The 24184-nt window shown below is 41.7% G+C and overlaps 2 protein-coding genes across 7 annotated transcripts in view; both read right to left on the bottom strand.

Moving 5' to 3' along the window:
• Positions 1 to 12021, bottom strand: part of RIC8B (RIC8 guanine nucleotide exchange factor B) — a 31265-nt gene extending 19244 nt beyond the window's left edge. The window contains exons 1-3 of one of the 2 annotated variants that reach the window (XM_030263145.4): positions 11826 to 12021; positions 8654 to 8701; positions 323 to 931 (exon numbers count right to left, since the gene is read on the bottom strand). In XM_030263145.4, the coding sequence (XP_030119005.2) occupies positions 323 to 931; positions 8654 to 8701; positions 11826 to 11942 (774 nt within the window). In that variant the 5' untranslated portion in view covers positions 11943 to 12021. The remainder of the gene's footprint in view (positions 1 to 322; positions 932 to 8653; positions 8702 to 11825) is intronic. The other variant, XM_030263146.4, reaches the window with a different exon arrangement.
• Positions 12022 to 15327: 3306 nt separating this feature from the next.
• RFX4 (regulatory factor X4) overlaps positions 15328 to 24184 on the bottom strand; it is an 85841-nt gene continuing 76984 nt past the window's right edge. For all 5 annotated transcript variants that reach the window (XM_072923458.1, XM_030263144.4, XM_030263143.4 and 2 more), the window contains exon 18: positions 15328 to 16737. In XM_072923458.1, coding sequence (XP_072779559.1) covers positions 16465 to 16737 — 273 coding nt within the window. In that variant the 3' untranslated portion in view covers positions 15328 to 16464. The remainder of the gene's footprint in view (positions 16738 to 24184) is intronic.

Here is a 24184-nt window from a genome sequence, read left to right on the forward strand (position 1 = left end):
TCTATTGCCCTATTGCCCTGGTCCACAACCTCCAGAGATGCAGCCAGCTGGTACACTTAGATAAAGAAGTTTTTCCTAGCCAACTAATTATTAGTGAACAACATTTATTTTCTTTTGGAAATCTACGACTTTTATGAAATAGTATTTTTTACAATTTTAACTTGCCTTAGGTAAGCCAAGTCCTCCCAATACACAAAAAATGTACAGGTGAGATTTTCTCCCCAAGTCATAACAGGAACAACAACTGCCTCCTATGTATCTACTCATTGGTTCTTGCAGGCTAAAAAAATCAATTAAGAAAAGCACTTTGGCTAAGCCTTACCTTGCTGTGGACATTCCAACTGTCAAGTGTTACATTAAATAGAGCCTTTAGTGCCTCAATGGCACAATCTGTCTCTTGCAAAGATAGAGGAGGCCTGTCACGATCTTCTGCTGCCTTATATTCTTCTGTCCATCTTACACTCAGGGAACTCTCCAAAGCCTGAGTCAAAACCTGCACCCCTTGCAGCTCCTGACGCAACTGTGCTCTAATATCTGTGTGCAGAAGCGACAAGAGGAAGAGGAGACGCAAATCAAAGCATTTAATGTCACCAACAAGCTGCCGGTCCTTACATTTCTGCAGAAGATTGCAGAGCATTGCTGCAAGATTCAGTTCCAAACTGAGCTTCTGTGCAACTGAACTATTAAAAATTATGTTACAGAGGCATTTTAAGGCTTCTACTATCACAGGAAATTCAGATACTCTCTCCAGTGGATCTTCCACAGTGTCCAGCTTTGCTAGTTTCATAAGGATCTGCATGTTCCTCTTTGTGGTTACAGGCACTAAAACCTTCTTGTCCCTGGAGAGAATCCGGAGGGCCTCCAGGCAGGCAACTTGACATGAAGTTTTTGTGTCTTTTTCAAGGATGTTTAGAATTCCCTCACACAGTTTCTAGGCAAACACAACAAAGAAAAAGGGAACAGTTTTAGTGTCAAAATATTGGTGGCAATAAGAAACTACTTTGCAAAGCTTCCATATAACTTTTGAGGTTTTATCTGACTTGAGAAACTAGGTATTCCATATTAGCACTTCAAAACATGTACTGTTACCAAAGGCCTCCAGAGAGCACCAAGAGAAGCTTTCCTCATGGACACAATCCAAATACATCAACATTTGCAGAAGCATTAAGCCAAAATGACAGCTGTTACCTACTACGGCCAGTTACAGTATCAGGACTAAAAACTCCAGAAGAATAACAAAGCTAGAGTAAAAGTGAAAGGTAAATATGTCCAGTGCAACAGTCACATCTACAGCACCTGCAGAATTTTAAGTTAAGGTTGTTTCAGTCAGGAGGCTGGGAGAAAAAGAAACCAAAATAACTGCTACTTAACTTACAACGATTAGTACAACATGTTTGGTAACAGCTGTAAGTTGTGTGGCCTCTTCAACCTAATTGACAGACTTCTCCCATTTTAAGTACGACTCTCTGAAATAACACCTCTGACACAGAAACATAACACAGTTTTCCTTGAGGGCAGACTGCAGCAGTTCTACCAAACCAGCAAAGCTGCTGCTTTATCAACACAGCTTGTTCTTGATGTCAAAATAGTTCACAGATTCCTTATACCAACAGGACTGCAGGGGCAAATAAACACATAAATGCAGCATGAGAAATTACAATACTCCAGTACTCTGCAGGTCAGAACTGTAACATCTGAATTACAGAAGCATTACCTTTCACAAGACAGAAATGGACCATTAATCAATCAAAGGGGAGAAAAGAGAGGCCAGAAGAGATTGCTTGATGTGAGAGGACTCCTATTGGTTTTAATGCCTTATCCTCAAGACAGCACAACTACTCATGGGTACTAGAGTCAGACAAAGAAGTTCCCAATACAATGGAAACTGCACTGTACCTCCTGGGACACGCACTCCCTCCATGCTCCTCTCCTCCCCAGCTTGGTGCCTTGCCCATCAATATGAATAAATTACTGAAGAAGCCAGAGCAGCCACTGAGTGGAAGAGCCCTAGTGCAGAAGTCTACTTAGGACCCAAAATTCATATTGTGATCTCAGGCAGTCTGTGTCAAGAAAATGATTACAAAAAGCATAGAAATACTAGCAAAGTATGAAATGGTTCTTGGTGAATGGTCTCTGGAATTCCACTTTCACTATCACCACCACAATGAACAGCTGAGGAGCACAGAAGCCCATGAACCTGACACAAAGTTCAAAACAAAGGTTCCACTTGAGACATATAAGCCAATATCATTACTGTGATGACATACAATTAAAGTCAAAAGAAAAAAATTAATAAAACCAAGAACAAACATTAAATCTAAAGCACATCTAGAACAGACACTCCAGAAGAATATGGGAGCAAACAACCCAAGACTTAAACTTGCTTTCTTTTAACTTCAACATTAAAAGAAAACATGTAAACAAAGTCAAACAGTAGGAACTCACAATATGATTTCTAGGATGCTTGTCCTGGGGTTAAGCCCATCCAAATGCACCACACAGACAACCAAGATCGTGACTGCATTTCCACAGCCCTGACTAGACTAATCCAGTAAGAGTCTGAAAACAAGGAATGAGCCCCATCTCTTATCACATATGCAACATGAGAAATATTTTATTGGAACATTAGAGACACTACAGCACTAAAAACCCCACATGTGACCACCTGTACAGGCATATAAGTACTTACTGTGGCTAGCAAAAGATACATAAGTATGAAGTTCTTCACCATTAAACTAATGCTGCTCACACAGAACTGCACAACTCCGATTTAAGCGTGGTATGCTAGACCTGCACTAAATGTTTCTGAATGTGTCAGCTTTGAAGTAATTTTAAAAATGCTCAAAACACAAAATGACCAGTCTAGATCCACAGTCAAATTACCTAGTCACAGCTCAACTTCTTACAAGAGTTCACTTTCTATTGCCAAGAGTTTTCCATACAATTTAACTCTGCTTTGCAAGCTGAAGTGTGGAGTCTGTTTGGTTTTGAGGAATAACACACAACTGAACAGATCGTTTGCTATCTGTTATGATAGAAGATAGAACTTCAGAAAAATGCTAGTTTATTCTGTGTTTAAGCACTTTTCAACTAGACTTAGCAGTTATTGTCTTCCTTGTTGGTAACAGCTGCTACAAGGTGGTCTGTAACAATTTATCCAAATTCTGAACACTTATTTGATTATAAAGAGACCAAGCCGCTCAAATTCTCACTTAATTTTTTTTCCCATAACTTTTCCCATAACCCACTGGCTGTTATGCAAGTGTCACTGAAAAATGTCAAAAGCACTACAGGAGGGATGCCAAAGGGCAACAACCTCCTGCTGACTTGCTATGAGAGGTGGAAGTCTAGCCTTCCCTCTATACAGTGAATTACTTGCTATTTAATTAAAAAATATAAAATCATCTCTTGGCTTCAAATCATAGTGAAATGCAGCACTTGAATAGTCTTAACTCTGAATAGTTGTAAAGATATATATTAAATAGAACTTTTTTTTTTTTTTTGGCATTTAGCAACCTGATTACAACTTAACTGCTGACAAAGTTCTCTGGTGTTAAGATCCAGTGAGCCATCAAGAGAGATTTTAGAGGAAGCAGCAATCAATTAGGGTATCTGTGACAGCAAACCACTGCTGGCTGATCCCAAGAGCCATCAGCAGCTGAGGAAAAGCTAGAGTATCTGATTATAATTGCAGAGCTATCCATGGAGAGACTCACCCTATTAGGAAATTGCCTTGGAGACAATTAAAACCAAATGCCATACAGCACATTTTCTGTTTTGGCCTTGATGGTACAAGGGAAACGATGCACAGAGAAAAGAGAAACAGGAAGAGATGTGACCACAACAACATTATTATCCTTTTCATTTTCTTTAGGTGGTGCTCTTTCTACCACCCTGTAGGCCATTAGCATGGCATAAACTAAGGGGCACAGATTTCATTTATGTGGTTGGAAATAAAAGCAAGTGAAAATTCAGAGAGGAAGGTACCTCCCCCTTGCACAACACATATGATGATTGTTCCAGTTTCAGGGCCTTTGTTGCTACCCTTTAGGTCACTGCAAGATTTTAACATTTCTTTGTTTGGTGTTCTATCTTTTCAACATCCAGATAACATTTTGACTTTCATCAGTCATGCTATAGCAAGCAATGTTTTTCATATAGTTTTTCACAGACTCAAGGAAATTTCTAGTTTTAACTTTTTCCTTTTGTAAAATCCATTAATTTCTCTGAAATTCAAGGTTTCTCAGCTTTTTTCAATAGTAAGATTAACACAGAACAATGCACACCATTCCTTTTGTTTATGCTGCAGTATTAAATCTTGTGCTAAAACATGAAGGCCAGAAAAACCCATTTGTCATCTTGTTTTGACAAAACTATTAACTTATTTTGGTCCTTTATCTTGACAGCATAAAGCCTTGATGCTAAGAAGCAACACAGCCCCTTTTTCTACAGCCCAGTAGAAAAAGCCCTCTCCTGAGCCACAAGAGACCTGTGTTTTCTCCCTTGCTCAGCCACAGACCTCCTCTGTGACTCTGGGCCAATATAACCTCTTTATTTCCATTATCTTCCACTATCTTTGTTCACGGGCTGATTAGGCTGGGGGGAGGGGATGGAAAGGGAAGCACAACTCTTCAGTTTCTGTGTTTATTTGTCTATTAGGTTTCAGAGCTAAATATCCATGGCAGTGAGAAAGTAAGCCCAAGAATATCTGAAATGTTAGTTACAACTTTCATTTCTCTGGAAGTCAAGACAACATTTATACAACATGTATAATCGACTGTGCTGAATAACAGGACAATTAGATAACCTGCCCTGAGAAGACTGTGCCAAATTTTTGCTTAGTCTTTGTGGACAGATGTGGGTGGGGAAGGAAGGTGTATACTTGCATTCCTTGAGGATTCAGCCTGCTTAATTTTGAGCACTTCATCGTTGAGCCGGCACTGACAGCAGGAGGTTGGCTGCTTGGCAGGAGCCTGCCAGCTCGGACATGGCACAGCTCCAAGCTGAAGGTCTGAACATGTGAGAGCAGGACAGTTCTGCAGGTGAGGTGAGGAGCACACTGAGCAATCCCTGTTGTCAGAACTGGTGGATTAAACACTTGCTTTAGAGTCACAGAAAGGTGAAATCCTGTGTAGCTGTACTCACAGCAGCCTCTGCTCACCTCAATGGACAGGGAGAGCGAGAACACTTTTATCCTCTATAACCCCATGGTGAAAGAAGGATGTTAAAAGGAGAGATGGGTTTCATGGACTTTAAGAGGTTTCAGTAAAAGCTGAAAAATGCTGGATGGGAATGGGCAGGACCAGAGGGAATTAGAACAAATGCTCAGTATTAATGCAGGATACTAAGTACTTTTTTCCTCCTACAGACTGGTACTCCCTTAAGGGGTTTTGGTGAAGTCAGAACAGTAACAGCAACTAAGATACCACACAGTGAGCCCACAGGAGACCAGAGCTTAATATTGTTACAGGACACTCCCTAATAGACTTTAAAAGCTTACCCCATATTCACTGGGAGGAGAAAAACTGTTCCTGTGGCTGCAGGAACCTTCAGACCTCCCTGAAGCATCACAGCATCAACAGCACTAACTTAAGAATGAGGTTCTTCTAAAATTTACAGTGTGACAGCATCCTGCCCCATCAATACTTCACTCCTTCCAGAGTTAAAATATGGTACTGTCCATAGGCTTAGAGAATCTCTCCACATCATGCATTTAACTGGTAGGGAAGGCCCCACAATACATTTGATATGACATTTACTACCAGCTATTTCAACACCTTGAAAACACTCAGTGACGCTAGGGGAAAAGATTGTTTTGGGTGATTTTCTTCCCACTGAATTTTAGATCCATTATGTTCAAATTAAACCTAGACAATAACTCAAGAACACTGGTCTCAAATTATGAAGATTTCTATTAAGAGACCCAACACAGAAAGCTGGACCTAATACAGCAGAAACCAAATGCTGCAAGTTCTACAAAAGGTGAAGCAGACAGAAAGGTATGGAGCTGAAGAGGAAATAGTTCAGTCATATCAGGTAAGAATATGGCTTGTAAGTCATATTCTTACATTTGGCTACTGCTTCCCTTTTTTCCTCTTGCAAACTCAGTGCCTGCATCCAAATTAAAAAGCTTTACTTGCCATCTTGGACAGATTTACTTCACCTATTATTTCACAGCAAATGGTGCTGTGGCAACTTCCAGCTGAGGAATGCTACAACCAACCAGGCAAGCAGTGCTGAGAGACATTTCCAGGGCTCACACAGTACTGTAATTTTCTTACCATCTGAAGTCTGTAAACCCTACAAATGTGTTGCTACTTCTGAAGCAGTATTTGGCTCCAACAAAGTACAAATAATGGAGAGCAAAGCTATTAAATAAGGATCAAGTAGTCAAAAAAATCCTTTCCTTTTTGTATTAGCACGTGAGCTTGAGCTGAAGCACCTGCTGTGCCACAGAGAGGGAGACACTACACCTGACAACTCTCTTCAAGGTGACTGCCTAGTCAAATTAATAGACATCACTTTTCTGAAGTGGATTCCAGAACAGACATAAAGAACCAAGTGTATGTCTCAACCATGCGACAGTGCTGTGAAGTGTTGCAGTTCTGAAGACTCAACGTCTCCCAGCAAAATACCATCAAAAACGTCTTGACTGCTTGAGATAAATATTGTAGATTTCTAAAAGCTCATTAAGCTCCTCAGAAACAACACCACTGCCTTTATTTCAGCTGCTATTCCAGAACACATTTACTTCTGGTTGGCAATTTCTATATGGTTTACACACAGAAAGTGGAAACATGCTTCCATAAATTAATATTTTTTATTAGTATATAACAAGAAGGATTTGCACTAACTTGATGCGCCTGGTATCTGAGTGGATCTTACAGAACAACATAGATTGCCATCTGATTTATATCCAGAACACTCACCACAGATAGGCAAAGGCAGACACATACATCATTAAACAAACAACCAGGACAAATACAAGGACAGCTCACATTACAAGTGTGTGTTTTTATCACCCTGTGATGTATTACAGTCCTGTAGCTATGTTCAGATAGACAAGCTTGATAGCATTACCTCTCTTCTTGTCTTGTGGAGGACACAACCTACTTTCCTCCTGGAATTCAGTACCACAAACTCACTGCTGATTTAGTTAGATCATAGCCTAAAAGCATCATGCTTTGATAGTCATATATCACTGCAGAACAATTTATTCAGTCCAATTAACCAGTTTCTAGTCAGGCCACAGTTTTGGCCTTTCTATATTTTATAGTTTCAGCATGTCACTAGCGTGTATGGGTTGCTTAAAAAAAGACCCTTATACTGTGTAACTTACATTCACCTCTCCAAAATCATTGTCTTTATTTGGCTTTTGCCAATTTGGCTTCTGCTCTCGTCTCCTTTCCTGCATTCTGTAGTTGCCAATCAATTTTTCAGACTAGACATTCGCTGAAGCACAGTGTAAAAAGGGATGGGAGGAATGGTGATGGAACAGAGGTAAGAACACCAAGTCCAGACCCCAGCTGAGCTCTTCTACAGATCAGAAGGGACACACAGTCCATCACCACATCACCAAGCATCAGCTTCCTGTAAAGCCACAGATAAAGCAAAGCTAAGAGGTCTTTGGGTCCTCCGTTTTACCAGGAATTGCAACTGAAGATTGCAGTAAAAACAACTGATGGGTTTGCAAATGCAAAAGACTGACAGACTTATCACCCCATCCATTTTTACCAGAAAAAAAAACTTAACACCTTAAAATATTTCAATTTAGCATAAGATCATGGAATGAAACCATGTGAACCCAATTTCAGACAAGCTATCCTTGTAGGAACCTTGCAATTCTGATTTCAAGCTTTGAGTTTATTCCAGAAATAACAGAAAGATACATCCTCGTTCACTAATGAACATTTTCTGAATAAATATGCAAATCAGCTCCAAAGCTAATTACACAACAGAAAGGAAGGGGCTTGTTATTACATATTACACCAAAATAACAGCAGAAAAAATAAGAAATTCTATGTCCAGGCTTTAAATGCGAGGCTGTGGATGGCTCCCAAGGGATGTGTTAAGCCCTACCACACCTGGACAGCTCCAGTCACATTTCCCAGCTTTGACACCTGATAAGCATATACCACGTCTCACTGATTACAGCCACCTTTGGAATAATAGGTTTCTGCAACCCTGTCTTCCTTACAGCTTAATAGCTTTCTTCTGTACTTATCCCCTCATCTTAATCCCTAGTGTTCTCTAAGCATCTCACATAGACAAGAAATACATCTGTCATATTGTTACCTGCTGAGAAGAGAGAAAATTGAAAAATCTCTGGCAAAATTTTACCTCAGTAGATATAGCAGAGTATCTTTACACTTATTCCTCCACCTAATCTCAAATCCGTGCCCAGCAAAATCATTTACAGGCTTTTCTGTAACTACTTTCATTCAAAACTGGGGGCTTTGCTAGGGGGATTTCTCTTTCAGAAAAAAAAAAAAAAAGGACTCTGTAGTTGCCATGCATCTTGGACTGAAGAAGCAGCAATTAATATATAACGTTATACTCACTGCTTGCACCATTTCACAATGGCAGCTGAGAGACTGCCTTTACTCTTAACTTCTACATTGAGGTACGCAGCTCAACAGCCTATTCTACTCACCTTTCTTTTGTCTTCATCTGCAGGGTCAAATCTGAAAGTGGCCCGATTCTGTAAGTAAAGACAAGAGTTTGTGTTTGTTACATGCACAGCAGCTGCTGAGGATGCAATACCTGCAAAACTATTCAAAACTCCAGGGGTCTGGTTAAACCTAGCCTCAGATAATGAGGCTACAACCATGCCTCCTTTCCCCATCCTCCCCAACAGCAAAAGCTTCAGTAAGTGACTCCAATGAAGAGTTTCACAATTACTACTGGTGCAGAGCAAGCTTCTATCTGTGGGATGCAAGTCAACCACCTCACACATGGCACTTGACAGGGTGAAAAAAGAGAGATTGCCTTGTTTTACACATACCTCACTACCCAGATTCTTCCCCAAGTAGATCTTGCTTACAAACTTTTAACTGCTCTGACTGTTCCAAACCAGAACAACCACACATCTTCCGCAGAAAACAAGTAGTACAAATCAAATAAGCCTTGCTACAAAAACTACCAGTTTCTGTGTTCTGGCAGCTTCCAAAACACCTTACCAAGGTATTTGTTTCTCTGGTACAATTAAATGAAAGACAGACATGGTCTAATTACAAGTTCTTATTTTTTATTAACCGCTTCAAATAGCAGTTGGGACTAGTTCCATGTTAGCACCTTGAAGAATGCTATTAGTGAAATATTACTCATCAGACAAAGAAAACAGCACTAATACCAGACAGTTCTCTCAACATTTTAGAACTTCCAATCCAAATGATCAAGCATGATGAACAGCTTCCAAAATAATAAAAAAATCTCAATTTCTACTCCTAACATGCAGCTTGCTACACCATGCAAGTGACTGGAAAACAAAAGTGACTTTCCATAGCACATTCATGGGCCCTCTTACCTTTCCTAACCCAAGCTCACAATTACACAGAAAGGCCTTGGATCACCAAAGGTTACCAACATCAATTAGAGCCTTGAGGATGTTAGGAAAATTATTCCCCTCCTCTCTCAATAGTAGGCAAATTATTCCTTCCTCTCTCTTACAGGGCTCCCAACTGGACCACAGGAGTTCAGCAACATGCCAATCAAACATAGGTGAGCACTGAATGATGAGCAATTTAACCAAGAGAATGCAACCTTTATGCTTGCACATGAACATTTTTGCAAGTTTACAAAAGCAATGTAGTGAGAACAAGCCTAAGCAGTAGAGGAACAGAGATTTGGAATAATCACTGCAAATGGGACAGCACACAGAAGCACCAACAGACCTATTAATTTCTCCCATTATGGTTATTCTATAGGCACCTGCACCTTGGAACCACACTTGATCCAGCCTTTCTTTTCAATAAAGTGTATTTAATTTGTTATTTGGAAAAAAAGTAAGGAAGGAAAGCTAAAGCTCCGGAACCTGGAGTACTCTGCCCACTTTTTGCTGGCCCATAGACAAAATGTCAGTAACAAAGTGTACTAAAAAGAGACTGAGGAAATATGATTAAAAAGCCTGAACAAGAAATGCAGTAAGAGCAATGTCATACTGAGGCAGCATTAAAGTTTCTCACCCGCTCCAAAAGAAGTATTTAGCTACATACTTAACTCCAAGACTTCATGCAAATACTTGAAATGTCAGAACAGAAGGTGCACGAGCTCTCACTCTGTCCTTGAGGATTCAACTCCAGCCTAAATAATTCATCTGAGAAAGCTGCTGAGAAGGCATAAAATCCAGTGCAGCAAAATTAAGAAATTATGCTTGTGCATGCTTTTTGACAGAATATATTTAACACAGACTCATTTTGAAGAGTAAGGACAGAGACAAAAGGTTCCTTCAATCAGAATCCTTCCTCTGTACCTCAGAGGTCAGCAAGTTAAAACAGATGTGTCCATGAATTCCTGATCTACCAATCCTTCAAAGTGCCCTGCAGCTGCATCAATCTCTGCCTTTGAATTTCACCTGCACAAAGGCAGCCTGTGTCAAGACTGTTACTCACTGTTCTTCTATAAGCCTAAATTTGAGTGAAGAAATCAGTTATTGCCATTGTTAGGTGTAAAACATATTGCACTTAAGATAGCAAATTTCAAGACACCTCTTAGAGGCTGAAGAATACCCACATCACATCCACATTCATTTGGCTTCTCCCCTAATCACAAAACAATGAAACTTTAACTAAAGATTTGAATGCTCATTCCTGTAACAGATTCCTAAATTTCAGTCAATAATTAGTTCAACATGACTGCATTTAAATTACAGCCAAAGCCAAACTGAGTCAGTACCAGCTTTAGAGACTTGTGCACCAGTCACACAAGCACCTATACAAAGGGCAGACACCTGATGGGTTCAGACTAATGTTTCAGAATGGAATGTGCTGCTCTACTACAATATAAGTGTCAAAATGCTCCTATCAGAAGAGGTGAAGAAAAAATATAAGATTCACCCAACATCTATTTTCACTCTGATTTTCACCTCCCTACATCAGCAGGAAAACCCTTCACTTCTTGACTGAACATACCCACATCAGACTGCAAAAGCAGTAGACCCTTACTACTTTTTCATGCCTGCCAGCACTGAAAGCTCAACCTGCTCTGTCTTCCCCTTTCGCTTTGCTTGGCCAGAAACACAGAAAAATGAAGCGGGGTCTGTCAGCCCATTTCACACACAGCCCCTGCACACTGACAGGGGCGCTGTCCAGGCGATGGAAAGCCCTCTCCATTCCGGGTGACAAAGGGCTGCCCGCAAAGGGCAGCACCTCAGGCAGGTGAGCAGGTACCAAGAGACTTCGGCGCTCCTCCGGGCGGCCCTTGCCCAGCGGCACAGGTAGGTTAAAAGACCCGTGACGCAAATGAACGCTATCGACCAGCTCCTTTCACAGCCCACCACCGATAACCCACACTACCCTCGGGCGCGCAGAACGCAAGACCGAAGGTGCCGGGGCCCAAGCGTGGCAATGGGCTTTGTGCTGCTTTGGAAGTCTCTGTCCTGCAGCCGTCCTGCCGGCAGTGCCGCGGTGCCCTCACGGCCCGCGGGCGGGGGCTGCGCCGGACAGGGGCATGCCGGTGAAGCGGCGGGCGCTGGGGACCCGCTGCACAGCCCAGCCCGGGGGGGACCAGGACGATGCTGGCGGCGCTGCCGAAGGCAGGCGGGGCGGAGCGGGGCGGCGACACCGCCGGGGGGGCGACGCAGAGGGGAGGGGGATGGGACCCGTTACCTCCTCGTTGTACCATGCCAGGACGCGCTCCACCGCCTCGGCACCACCGCCGCCGCTCCCCTCCACGGCCTCCAGCACCGCGCCCAGCTCGGGGCCCGGCTCCGCGCCCGGCTCCATGCCCGGCTGTCCCGTTCCGTTCCGTTCCGTCCCGCCCGGCGCCGCCGGCAGCGGCCGCGCCCCGCCCGCGCGCCGCACCCCGCGCCCCCTGACGCGCCCGACGCTCCCGCGGAAGCCGCTCCGACTGGCAGGCAGCGTCCGCGCGCCATTGGCTGGAGGGGTCGGGGCGCGCTCCCCCGAGCCCTCCTATTGGCTGCCCTCCCGCTTGCGGGCCGTGGCGGAGAGAGGACTCCATCTCCCAGCATGCCCAACGGCGCGGCGGGCGGCGGAGTGCGCCGCGCTTTATTGCCGCGGGGCACGATGGGTGCTGCAGTCCGTGCCCACAGCGCCGCGGGCTCCCGGCGGGAAGAGCGGCGGGAGCGCTCTCGGACGCTCGGCGGCACAGGGAGTGCCCGGCACCTCCCTCCCTCCTCCTCAGGCCGGTTGTGTGCTGCCCTGTGCTCACCGAGGCAGTCACAAGGCGAAGGGCTGCCACAACCAGGGCTGGCCGCTTTTTCTTAAGCTTTTAGGCGTAAGCTTTTGGGCTCCCACCGCATGCGAGGTCTGTGTGTGTTTCCTGAAGTGGGGCTTCGCCACAGCGTCTGGCAGCAAAACCAATCTCAAGTCTAATCCACGAGAGCAATGGTGGTACACGAAAACTCTGCGTTTTGTTCAGGAGGTAGCAGGAGGGCAAGGTGCATACACAGTATTTCCATACTCAAGGTGCCCTATAATCGAAATTCATTGTCCAGGTAGCAGAAAATTACATATTAAAGTTAACACACACATCACCCCCCTCCCGCCCCCCCCCCCCCCCCTTAACCCCCATTTGGAGCTGTGGCCGGTCTCTCCTTGAAATCTTTATTCCTTCAGATCAGGAACCCGTGAGAAAGACAAACCTTCCATCTCACAAATGACCGGTTCCACAGAGGGAAATGCCAGGGAGGTTGCAGCTGCAGATGGTGCATGTCTGCAGTGTTTAAGACACAGACCAAAACCAGAACTTGAATTTCCTCCTTAGGGGTTTCTTGCCACAAAAACAGATATAAATCCAGAACAGCATAGTCAATGGACTGCAAGGAGTAACAAAATCCAGCCATCCAGTGTGCAGCCATTTCTTCTGAGTCAGATCCATCTATAAACTAATGGAGCTTTGGAGAGAAACACAGTGAAAAGTCTTTTGCTTGTTAGATTTACAACTCTATAATAAACTATAAGCCTGCTTAGACTGACTTCACAGCACAGCAAAACACTCATTTTACTTGTACATAGCCAATTTTTTTTTAATTACAAAACCTGAAAAATAAAGATTAGGAAACTGTTACTGCCCTTTAAAGGCACTTTGTTATTCATCATCAGAGTGTTTTAGCTTCCACTTTATGTAGCATATGAAGGATTAGGATTTCAATGAAAGAGAAGGACAGAATAAATTGCATCCTCTACCAAAGGGCTGCCAGACCTTTTCAGATGGGTGCATACCATGAGCCCTTCCCATGTTAGTCAGCTTTATCTAAACCTTCCAAAGCAATGTCTGCCCCTGAATTTCATGGGTTTCAGGGTCAGTCACAACAGAATTGTGAGGCTGGGGAGGTCAGAGGCCATTTTTGTCAAAGGGTAGTGACCTTAGCAGCAAGAGGTAGCCTGACAAAAACAGGATTCATGCTACTGAATGGAGTTCTCACTGCTCTTCCCCCGCTGAGTCTTTTTTCTACCTGGTAATGAAAAAATCTTGAAGAATTGTAATGGATTTTTATAGGCATACATACATACATATATATATATTTGTGTGTATATCTATTTAAAAATATAAAATGTGTTATGTCAGTTATGCTGTAATGTAATTATTTTCTATTCTACTGTATATATTATATATCTATCATTTGTTATATGTCTTAGCCCATTAAAAAGATCACATCTTTATAAAAATGTGTATTTGTTGCTAGGAAAAAAGAGAATGTAAACAAGAAATTAAAAAAAAAAAGAGAAAAGGAAAAGGGAAAAGGAAAAGAAAAAATAGGGAAAAAAAAGAGAGGCAAGAGAAAGAAGAAAATAGAAAAAAAATAACAGAAGAGAAAGTGCAATTGAGACTGGATATTTTGGATTAATGTGGTATAAAAGTTTCATCAGCAACGTTTGCATAGTCACACATTTACTTTATATGCACATAAATGCATGGCTAGGCAAGAAAACCCAGCTTTTAGTTTCCATGGTCAAGGGAAAGGATTAAATAACAGCCTGCAGACTCTGACTCAGGGAGTTTGGCAGTTTGTACTGGGGTGATTTAAGACATTCTTGCCCCTCACCAGACATTCTGCCCAGAGTTTGTGGTGCTCTCTTGAGCTGCTGCACTCCCTGGCCTGGTGCACAGCCTGTGACCTGAAAGCTGCCATGGCCCAGGATGAGTCCTGCTTTGCCTCACAGATGTTATGCAGGAGGTGGCCCTGTTCCACCAGTCTGTACACTGCCTCAAATAAATGTCTACTTTCAACATCAAAGCCCTCATCAGGAAGCAGTTCAATGGCAGTTGGAAGTACACATTCACACTCCTGAGGCATCCACACAAATTTCTAAATTAATTTTAAAAAAATACTGTGGAGGCTTTTTTGCAAAAGACTTTCCAAGCCCTGTTTGACTGATGATGTTCTTGGCTCTTTTCTATGAGCAGTTTTGTGGTGCTGCTGTTGGTCAGAATTTCCTCTCCCAAGATACCCAGGATGTTGCAGTTCTTCACTCAGGAAGGTTTTATTATTTCTGGGTCTCATACTGTGTCCAGTATCCCTCCTATTCCGTGAACAGTCTGCCTGAGCTCTTGAAACTGGGGTAACAGAGCTGTCCCCAAAGGTGTTGAAGGATATGGAATATTTGTATGCTAAAATAGTCTCATTTTCTCCTCTTTCTCAGTCAATGGGGATTAGGCTTATTTTGTTTTAAAAACTTGCTATTAAAAATAGCAGAAGTGCTCTGGCTTCCCTTGAGTGGTGCTTGGGCTCATCACCATCCTGATCCTTCCAAAGATCCAGCCTTGAGTTACTGGTCAGTGCTACTCACAGACATCTCACCCAAGGCATCTGCTCCTTGGAAGGACCATGGCAGGTCACCAGTCCATCAGGGAAGTGGAGATGCATCACTCATTTTGCCAGGAATTGTACCTGTTCTGGAGTCCTTCCTTGGATAAAAGCATGATGACATCTCACATTTTTTAAGGTCTTCAGCTTGTAGATATTTTTGTATTTAAGTAAATTTAACTGGCATCTATTTACTTTCAAGAACTTTATTTGGGTATGAAAATCCCTCATATAGCTTGCACAACTGTACAAATAACACTTATGTCCATTTTAGACATAAGCATGGTCATCGTCACACTGAGTGCTATCAAAGATTTTATTTACAAAACAACTACTAAAAAGCCTGTCGTCATATTTCCATTTATTTATTTCTTACCCATAGGGTAATAGGTCCACCATAATTGCTTGGTGTGTTTTATAATACAGAAGAAAAAGCTATGTTAATAAAAACTAACAAAACCTCACAAATAGCTACAAATCTGAAGGAAAATGTCTAAGAAAAATTCTCCCCAAAATACAATACATTTTTCCACACATACACAGTACAGAATAACTTCAAAGGCACAGCTTTGAATTTTGCTTTTGTAGACTTATAAAGAATTATCACCACGTGAAGGAATTGAGAGAACAGTTTCATACCTGTCAATAGATAACTAAGCAAATAATCATGTTTGCATTGTCATTTTCTTTATATAATTGCTTCATATCATCATATTTAACATATGTGGCTCTGAATCCAAAATCTTCCCAGTCCCCGAGTCCCTTCTTACCTTGTCATTACCGACCAGAGAAGTTAGATTTTTCCAGATTGTGCAAACTCAACACAAATACATATATAATAAGAACAACAGTCAACTTAAGGCAGTGTATAATTCAATGCTACATGTCTTTTCTTCTCTTTTGTAAAGATCAAACTTACTGGATCAACAGAAAGGTGCATCAATATACAAAGTTAGGTGTAAACTGAAACCTACAGCAACATGTGTCCTTTTAAGGAACCCAATAGAGGAATTGATATGAGTAAGTGATGACTTGGCAGAATGGTTTTTAAGGAATGCATTAAGAGCTTAAAAGAAGAGCAGATGACGGAGTTTTGCTGAGGGCAAATTTCCTGTCTTTAATTCAAATTATAAATAGGTCCTGTTTCAGTACTTTTTTTTGTAAGACTCATTAACATTTGTCAATAAGAGAGGGGGTAAAATTGGCTCACTCAAACTGAGAGCACACAGGGTTGGCCCAGAATTTAAAAAGGCACCAATCAGCCCAAAAAATGGTCTAGAACAGCACAAAAGTATTTTTCGGCTACAGGAACATTCAGTCATACTGGTCTGCAATCTGCCCACATTAGGAACTACATTTATCTGCCCGGGATCTTTTCCATTTTCACCTCCCTTGAAGAACGTCCATGGAAAGTCCCACATGGCATGAAGCTTCTGCAATTCTTCTAAGTGTGTGGGCTCAGCTGGTACCAGTCATCTTCATTTAGCCCAGCCCGTAGTGGCTTCCCCGTTGATGTAGGCGAAGCCGGGAAAGTGTTGCATGTGCTCGTACTCAGAATTCCTGCGTGTTGTCAAGGGCGTGTACATGTCACTGGAATTGCCGTATCTCGTGGAGTGCATGGAGGAGCTCGTGTAGCAGGAGTTGGCAGCTGGGACCTCTGGCCAGCGCGGAGTCACTGGTGTGGGGTGCAGCCTGGGAGTACTGCTCATCAAACAGGGCTCCATTCTTGATGTTGGGCCATTGAAGGGGTACTAGAATTAAAAAAAAAACAAAACTGAAATCAAAGAATCATCTGCCACATACTTCATTTTAAAATGAGGGCTGGTGGTGTGACAATTTTGTGTTTAGAAAAGCCAAAATCATATGAATTAGCAGCTGTCCAACAACAAGGTATCATACTGAAGGTGAAATATAAGATAACCATTGTCTGCTGTAAACCAAAGTTACAAGGAATGTCTCCAAAACAGTCACTGATTTAAAATATTGAGTTAATTTATCCAAGTGCTAGATGTATCTTGGAGGAGAAAAATATATTTAATTAATTTTTTTTCTCCCACTTTTACTCAAAAACTTGCTATTTACTAAAAATCAGAAAATAAAACTCTTCCTCACTCAAATGAGTTTTAAAGGAGAGGAGCAAAAGAATATTTACTGCTGGGAAGGTGCCTTCCCTTTAAAGTGTTCGCAAGACATCCTGACAGTTTCTTCAGGAAAACTGTGTGGTCTGGCCCCAGACCACACAGCAGCTAATTGGAGAGCTTATGGAAAGAGGCAGGCAGGAGGAGACTCTTTCTAGTCCCCAGCTGTTCACAGTGACACTTGGGAACTAGAAATCAAAGTTTGACAAATGGCTTCCACTAAAGAAGTACAAGATAGGAAGGAAAACAGAACAGTTTTTGCCCTCTATAGCCACAGGCTGCCCAGCAACAGAAAGGAAATTGTACTTATGAGGGCTTGCTTAGCATGTATTTATTTTATTGCCTGTCCTGCAGGGGCAGATCATCTGTGTGCTGTGTCTGAGGAACAATTCTCCCTGTTTTGTCCCCATTATCCATGTGCATCACAGAGATGGTGAGGATCCCTGTTACTCTTGGCCAGCCATGTACCTTCAGAGCTTCTACATTTTTACATCTTTATACCTGTTCTGCAAAATGTGTCACATTTAAAATTTCCGTGTCTTGGGTTGCTTGACACTGTGGTATTTCTTTAACTAGAAAGCCGCATGCCAAAGCAGGACTATCACTTCTAATGCTTAGAAACCTTGCAAGTTGCATGCCAAAACTTTCTATGGCTGCAAAACCCCTTCCTCATATTTTGGAGGATTATGGAGAGAAGAGCTGGAATAGGTGTTCCTAGGAGAGGAAGTAGCAGAGAGTCCCAGGGGCTCTCATTACATTGCCCCATCGTGGATGGGCCTGGGGTTAATCAGTTGCATAAGCAAATGTTACATAAGCCCAAGGCGATTACAGCAATGTCTCCATGAGGAGTTTGTGCTGCCTCCCTTCAGACCACAACCAGGAAGGCAAGCCAGCCTTGGCAAACGGATTTGAACAGCTCACAAGCCTCAACAGCTCAGAGCCACATGCTGGCCACTCCTAACTAGAGAGGAGAACAAGAAGACTTTTTGACCAACATCCTGTACTTAGTGATTTAACACATCCCTGCGTGTCCTGGGGGGGTAGGCCAGTAGGCAGATGAGAGGGAAGACATCAAAGGTGTTATCTAGCCTGTACTTCCCATCACCACACAGGCTGGATCTGCCTGTGCCATCGAGCTGCTGAAACGGGGTGTTAAACTGCAGCTCCACCCTGGGACATTGACATTTCAACACTGTTCTGCTATTCCAGCTGCCAGAATAACCTGTCCTGGCAACAGTGACAACAGGTCTATCCAACACCGTCTAAATTTCCATTTTCACACCAGAGAAAGTTTTTTCAGTAGGAAAGTTCAGCAGAGCTTACATACTGAATGTAAAAAGCCTTATATTGCTTTGAAGGAGAATCAAATCTTCAGACTTGTTGGCTTTCCAAAAGCTTTCATTGAAGATAAGAACTTCCAATGACCAGCCAAAATGAAAACTGAAGCTTTGAAACAATATGTGGTCCAAGCTAAAAACTTTCTTCCTTGTCTTCAGTAGTGTTTTACTTGATATCAGCTATGGTGGTCTTTGCCTTTATTGCCCATTGATCTATGCATGAAATCATTGTAGATTCTTGTACTAAAGAGTGTACTTACAACATGGTTACCCTAAACTTCTGCCATAATACACCAGTGATTCTCTCTTGTTTTCTTCACAGTGAGATAATTGATCTATTCTGTTGTTAACCATACCAGAAGCCTTTGCCATCCTCAGTGCTATTTTCCTTTGAGGTTTTGAGATGAAGGTTGTGACTTCTAACAGGGGAATCACATGCTTTCATATCCCTTACAAACACCAAGAGAAATCCATCTTCAGCCAGGATAACTTGCTATTTGAAAATCTGTAAACTGCGAAAACATTCAGCTATCATCAGGAAGAAGAGAATGAACTCTGGGAATATTATGGTGGGTCCCCTTGTTGTACACAGCAGTATGTGGGGAAGCCACATTATGTCTTTTTGATCATTTGGAACCAAAAAACTTGTGCCAGAAAGCATATGAAATCTTGGCTCCTAGAATGAACTTCAGGATGCACCATAAAAGAAAGATCTTCTTCCGTCAATGTACAGCCCAGAGGCCATGCTTAGGCTTACTGAGAAGGCAGGGGAATGGCTCTGCATGAAGGGACAGGATACAGTGTGCTGCTTTTCTTTTTCATCAAGAACACCCAATGCAGCTGTGTTTATGAATGTGTCATGAATGTAAAAAGAAGAATTGCTTGAAAATAACATGGACTCTAAATATCCAGTATTTTACAATAAATTCTGTTATGACTGAATGCAAGATGGAAAGTTTTGTAACAGTAGGTCAGCTAATCGCAAATGACTCAGTGGCTTCTTTTTCCCTACAGTGAAGAGACTATTGAAAGACAATATTTTTAAAGTACTCGTTGGCCCCTGCCTGACTATTAACTCACCCAATGAAGCATCTATTCAGCCTTGTTGGAGTGTCCAAAGCAGAGCCATCTGGGCGGATGCCTGCCCATGCTGCCTGAATCACCTTTCACACTCTACATCCGGTTTAATGAAGAGTGCTTAAGCTGAACTCAAAACACTGGGGCCTAGTGATCTTTGCCAGATATAAAAGCGACGTTTGTTGGAGGACTCTTGACAGGAAATTGCCATTTTCTGGGTTGACTCACACTTGTTACTACTGCTGCCGTTAGACCTAGACAAGTAGCCCTTTAAGCCTGTGAGACTTTGAGCAGATTATTGTTAAGGCCTTGCCCACAAAAGTAAAATTAATTCGATTTATTTTAGTATTATTTTAGAAGATACAACATTAAATATGTTTTCCCACAAAGTGAAGGCTGAGGTTCTACAGTGAAAGGATGGAGAATAATCTCTTTATCCTTATTTTCAACTCACCAATGAATTATAAATGGAAGTGAAAGGTTTCAATGTCCAAACAGCAAAATATTTTCCTTATGAATGTGGCTCTGACTTTACATTGTATTAGCTCCCACTTTTGCTGGATGCTATAAATTAATGTTGCATGTTAGCCATTACTTTAGGACTTGCAAATAACACATACCAGAAACTACTGGATTGTGGAGAGTTGGCTATAAATTAACTTCATAAAAATATTCTTAAATCTTATAAAATTACATAATTTAAACTATTGATTAAAGGCATCTTTATCACTCTAAATTTACCCTTTTCTCCACAAATTGAACCTTATTGAATCTGTTAATTAAGCTGGGTGAAACTTTGAAGTCCATCTAAGTGATTTCAGTACTTTTGGGAGTGGCATTTGGAGCCTTTGGAAAATGCTATTTGTAATTATCTCAAAAGAAGACATCTGTTTCCTGTTGCATTCAATACATAATTACTTCAATTACATGCTAACAGTCTCAAGGCCCTTATGAAGCCATACAGTTGGGAACAATGACTCTTGCTGCATGGGTGGGATTTGGGCAGTATTTTTTTCTTTCTGTCATTACCAGCTGTTTGATGACAGAGTGGTTATTGCTGCACTGGTATAGTCATGAGTTTATAATGCGTATGTGCTGGCAGATTAAGAACTTTTCCCCTTTTTTTTTTTCCCCAAAGTAGACGAGTCAGAACAACATGAATGGACACTGAAGCTCGGGCTCTATCTGAGAGAGGATGTCTTTGGCTCCCCCATTGTCACAAAAAGAGTTACTACTGTTTTACAGTGCTGCGTCTAGAAAATCCTGCTGCAGAGGTATATGAAGGGAAGACATGGTTTAGTAGAATTGTGGCATGCAGTACTTTACAGAAGAACTGAGTAGTGCTGCATGCTGCACCCTGGGAAGTTACATGAGACCGCTGCACTCCCCAGCGCAATTCAAGAGAGTCAGAGTAATAACATTGCTTAAATTTCCTTTAACTATGGCCCAAACAGTGTGCTCTGGGCCTCTGAGAGGTGCAGACTTGATCTACTGCTGAACAGCAGACTGTACTGCTGCAGCATTTTCCACGGTGATTTGTTCTGCCCACATAATGGAAATAAACTATGATCTTTACAAATGCAGCAAAAACAAACAAACAAATAAACAAATCTATTTGTTCTTGTCTTTAAGGTAGGAGCTGCATGGTACAAAAGGAGAAACATTGCTATGCTGCTTCTATGGCTCTCTGCGACCCGAGATTGACTGTTTGGAGATGGTTGTTCCATTTTGGAAGTGGCAAAGGAGAAAAGGTAAAATGAGGTTTTGTTTAGTGTGGCATCAAGGAGGGATTCTCAGATCTAGGTGGTAAATGTGGCAGCTTCTTGGCTGAGTACCTCCTACCTACTCTGAGAGTCAGGTTTGCACAGAAAGGCTGGAGGGGAGCTCCAGCTCCATCAGGTTCCCTGCTCAGCACAACTGAGAGAACAGGACATTTACAGGTTCCCCAGACTACACCTGCCCTGCAGTCCTTGGATAACTCCTGTGCGCAGAGCGCCTGTCACAACAGAAACTAAAGAGATTATAATGCTTAATTCTGCAAGAGATGACAGGAAGGAGGTGAGGAAGGAGTGATGCAGATCTATAATGTCTTGAATGGTGAGAGCAGATAAACAGGGAATGAATATTCACTATTCCTCATCACCCATAAACCTCTAGGGCACCCAATGCAATAACAAGGAATGAGTGTTTCATGCAATGCCTGACAAAGTCTACATGTACAAAAAAGCTCAAAGACAGGGTAATGAAGAGTGGTTTGCTACAAAAACATCATTCCAACTGCTGCTTCCTACTCAGAATATACTTAGGTTAGCTCCTGCCAAAGTCATCATAGCTATACTGGTGAAAGGACTACCTTCTACTTACCCTACTTCTAAGATTTCCTCCACACACCTGTTTTGGTTCTAGAGATAAGACCTAGATAATTGTATCTACAGTGTGATTCACTACAGTTACGCATTAGGATACTTACAGTTAAAGATGTGCATCTTTATATGTTACCAATTATGTTAAAATGCATACTGCTGCAGATTTCTCTAATTATTCTTCTTACTAAAAGTGTTAGTCTTGAAATTTGCAATGAAAAATTACTGGAGCATGAATTAGTTTATGTCTAAGGAAAAGGTAGAACTATGTGAATTGAAATACTTTGGATAGCCTGAAAGAAGATTAGGACCTGTAGCACCCAGCCAGGGTGAACATTGCAGATAAAAGCTGTGCTCAGAAGCCTGTCAAGCCTACACTGTGACTTTGTGAAGGTCACAAATGATGTAACTCTCTGCTAAACTCAACATAGGTTGATGAGACCTCTCCGATACTTCTAGACAAGAGTTGTTGCCTATTTTCAACTGTGGCACCTAAAATTGCAGAAGCAGAAGAAATAAAGAACGATGAAACAAAGTCTCAGTAGAGATGTGTTTATGTACACACACATACACACACACACACACTCAATCATCCCCTTCTATATGATGGTGGAGTAGCATCAGAATATTGTAAGCACTCCTGCACCATGGCTTAGAGAATTAGGTAGTAACAGATCAATCTGTAGATCATTTTTCATTTGTCTGCCAGGTTCCTGGCCAGTAAGCCAAGTCAAGAAATGAGCAATCAGGCCTGGAATTACGAGTAAGGAACTGTTCTGAGAATTATTCACAGATGGTGAGGGAAGAAGAAAAAATTGGGATTAAGACCAAGGTTTGAACAGACTGTTCCTGTCATCAAAAAGAGTCTTAGCCATCAGTGGAAATTAGTCAGCCTATACTGCCAGACCCCCACCTTCACTTTTTGAGAGCTGTAAAGTAACAGTTAATAATAAATATTAAAATAGTAAATAGTAAAATATCTACATCTGTGTGACTTCTTTCCCAGCACAGCCTGCCTCTAAAGATTCCAATGACAAAATCAAAATTCTCAAAGTAGCTGATAAAACCTGGAGTGTGTCACTCTCTTCCATAGAAAGAGGTTGGATACGATGTTCTGCAAGACCAAAATAGTTATTAATAGCAGCAGCTTAAACCCCACCACAACTACATGAAACCTGCTTTGGCTCAGACCCTTGTCTGAGACAAGGGCTCTCCCTGAATCCGTGTTTGTAGAGAATTTACCACACACACAGATTTTTTTTTTCCCTAGGAGTTAATCCCTAGACACTGTCCTAAAGAGCATGGTAGAATAGTTGCTAAAGTGGAGCCAAAGTTCCATATTTGGCCAGAATGTAGATTATAACAAAGAATTCTTTTGAAAGTTATGGTCAATGCCTCCTCTTCCCAGCTGATGATACTCCCACAGCTCTGCACATTGCAGCCCCTTTGGTTTCAGTATAGTGGCAGCTGCTGATATATTCATTGTAAATTTGCCTTCCTGTATTTTTATTTTGCAGCATCACGAGTCCTACTGCAACTCCTTTCAACATGTTCCCCTCACAAAGACCACTAGAAAAAGAGCAGTTCCCTAATATCTTGTTGGAGACATCTTATGAACTTCTTTTGGTAAAAAGTAGCTAGGAAAGGACTTATTATCAGAGCAGGTATTTTATAGATGCTAACTTAGCTTTAAAAACACTGTCAGCAAATTTTATATCAAACTGCTAAATAATTGGAAATAATTTTTCAAAAGTAAGGTTCCAGTTTGCAGCTCCTCTCAATACAGAACAAGCAGACTGGTAGGGTTTTTTTGGCTGTGTCTTGCTCTGTAATTCCATCCCAGTTTATAAGCAGCATGAGAAAGAACATGCCACATAGAAATTGAAATAATTTAACTTTAAAGAGTGATCATTATAGCGTAACTGTTCTTCATATGTGTTCAGGACAGTTCAAAGACTAGAAAGAGAAGAAAAAGTGATCTGACATCTGCACTTGTAGAGACAGCCTACTACAGTATGAAAATTATTTGCCTGAGTTCAATGTTTGCTACTGTTTGCATACAGCAGGTTAATCAAGATATCAGTAAACTAAAAATGTGTTATCTTGATTTGCTTTAACTGTTTATTGAGATAATAGGGTAAGACCTATATTGAAAAATGGAGGAAAACAAACCTGTCCCAGGACACTGCACTTCAATGTTCATTCACTTTCCTGCTGAAGATAGAGCAGCTGCAAAAAACCTCAGACAAAGCCAGACACCTCATGTAGTCTGACAGACCAGCT

Source organism: Taeniopygia guttata, chromosome 1A (genome assembly GCF_048771995.1).
Source record: "Taeniopygia guttata chromosome 1A, bTaeGut7.mat, whole genome shotgun sequence".
Lineage (NCBI taxonomy): Eukaryota > Metazoa > Chordata > Aves > Passeriformes > Estrildidae > Taeniopygia > Taeniopygia guttata.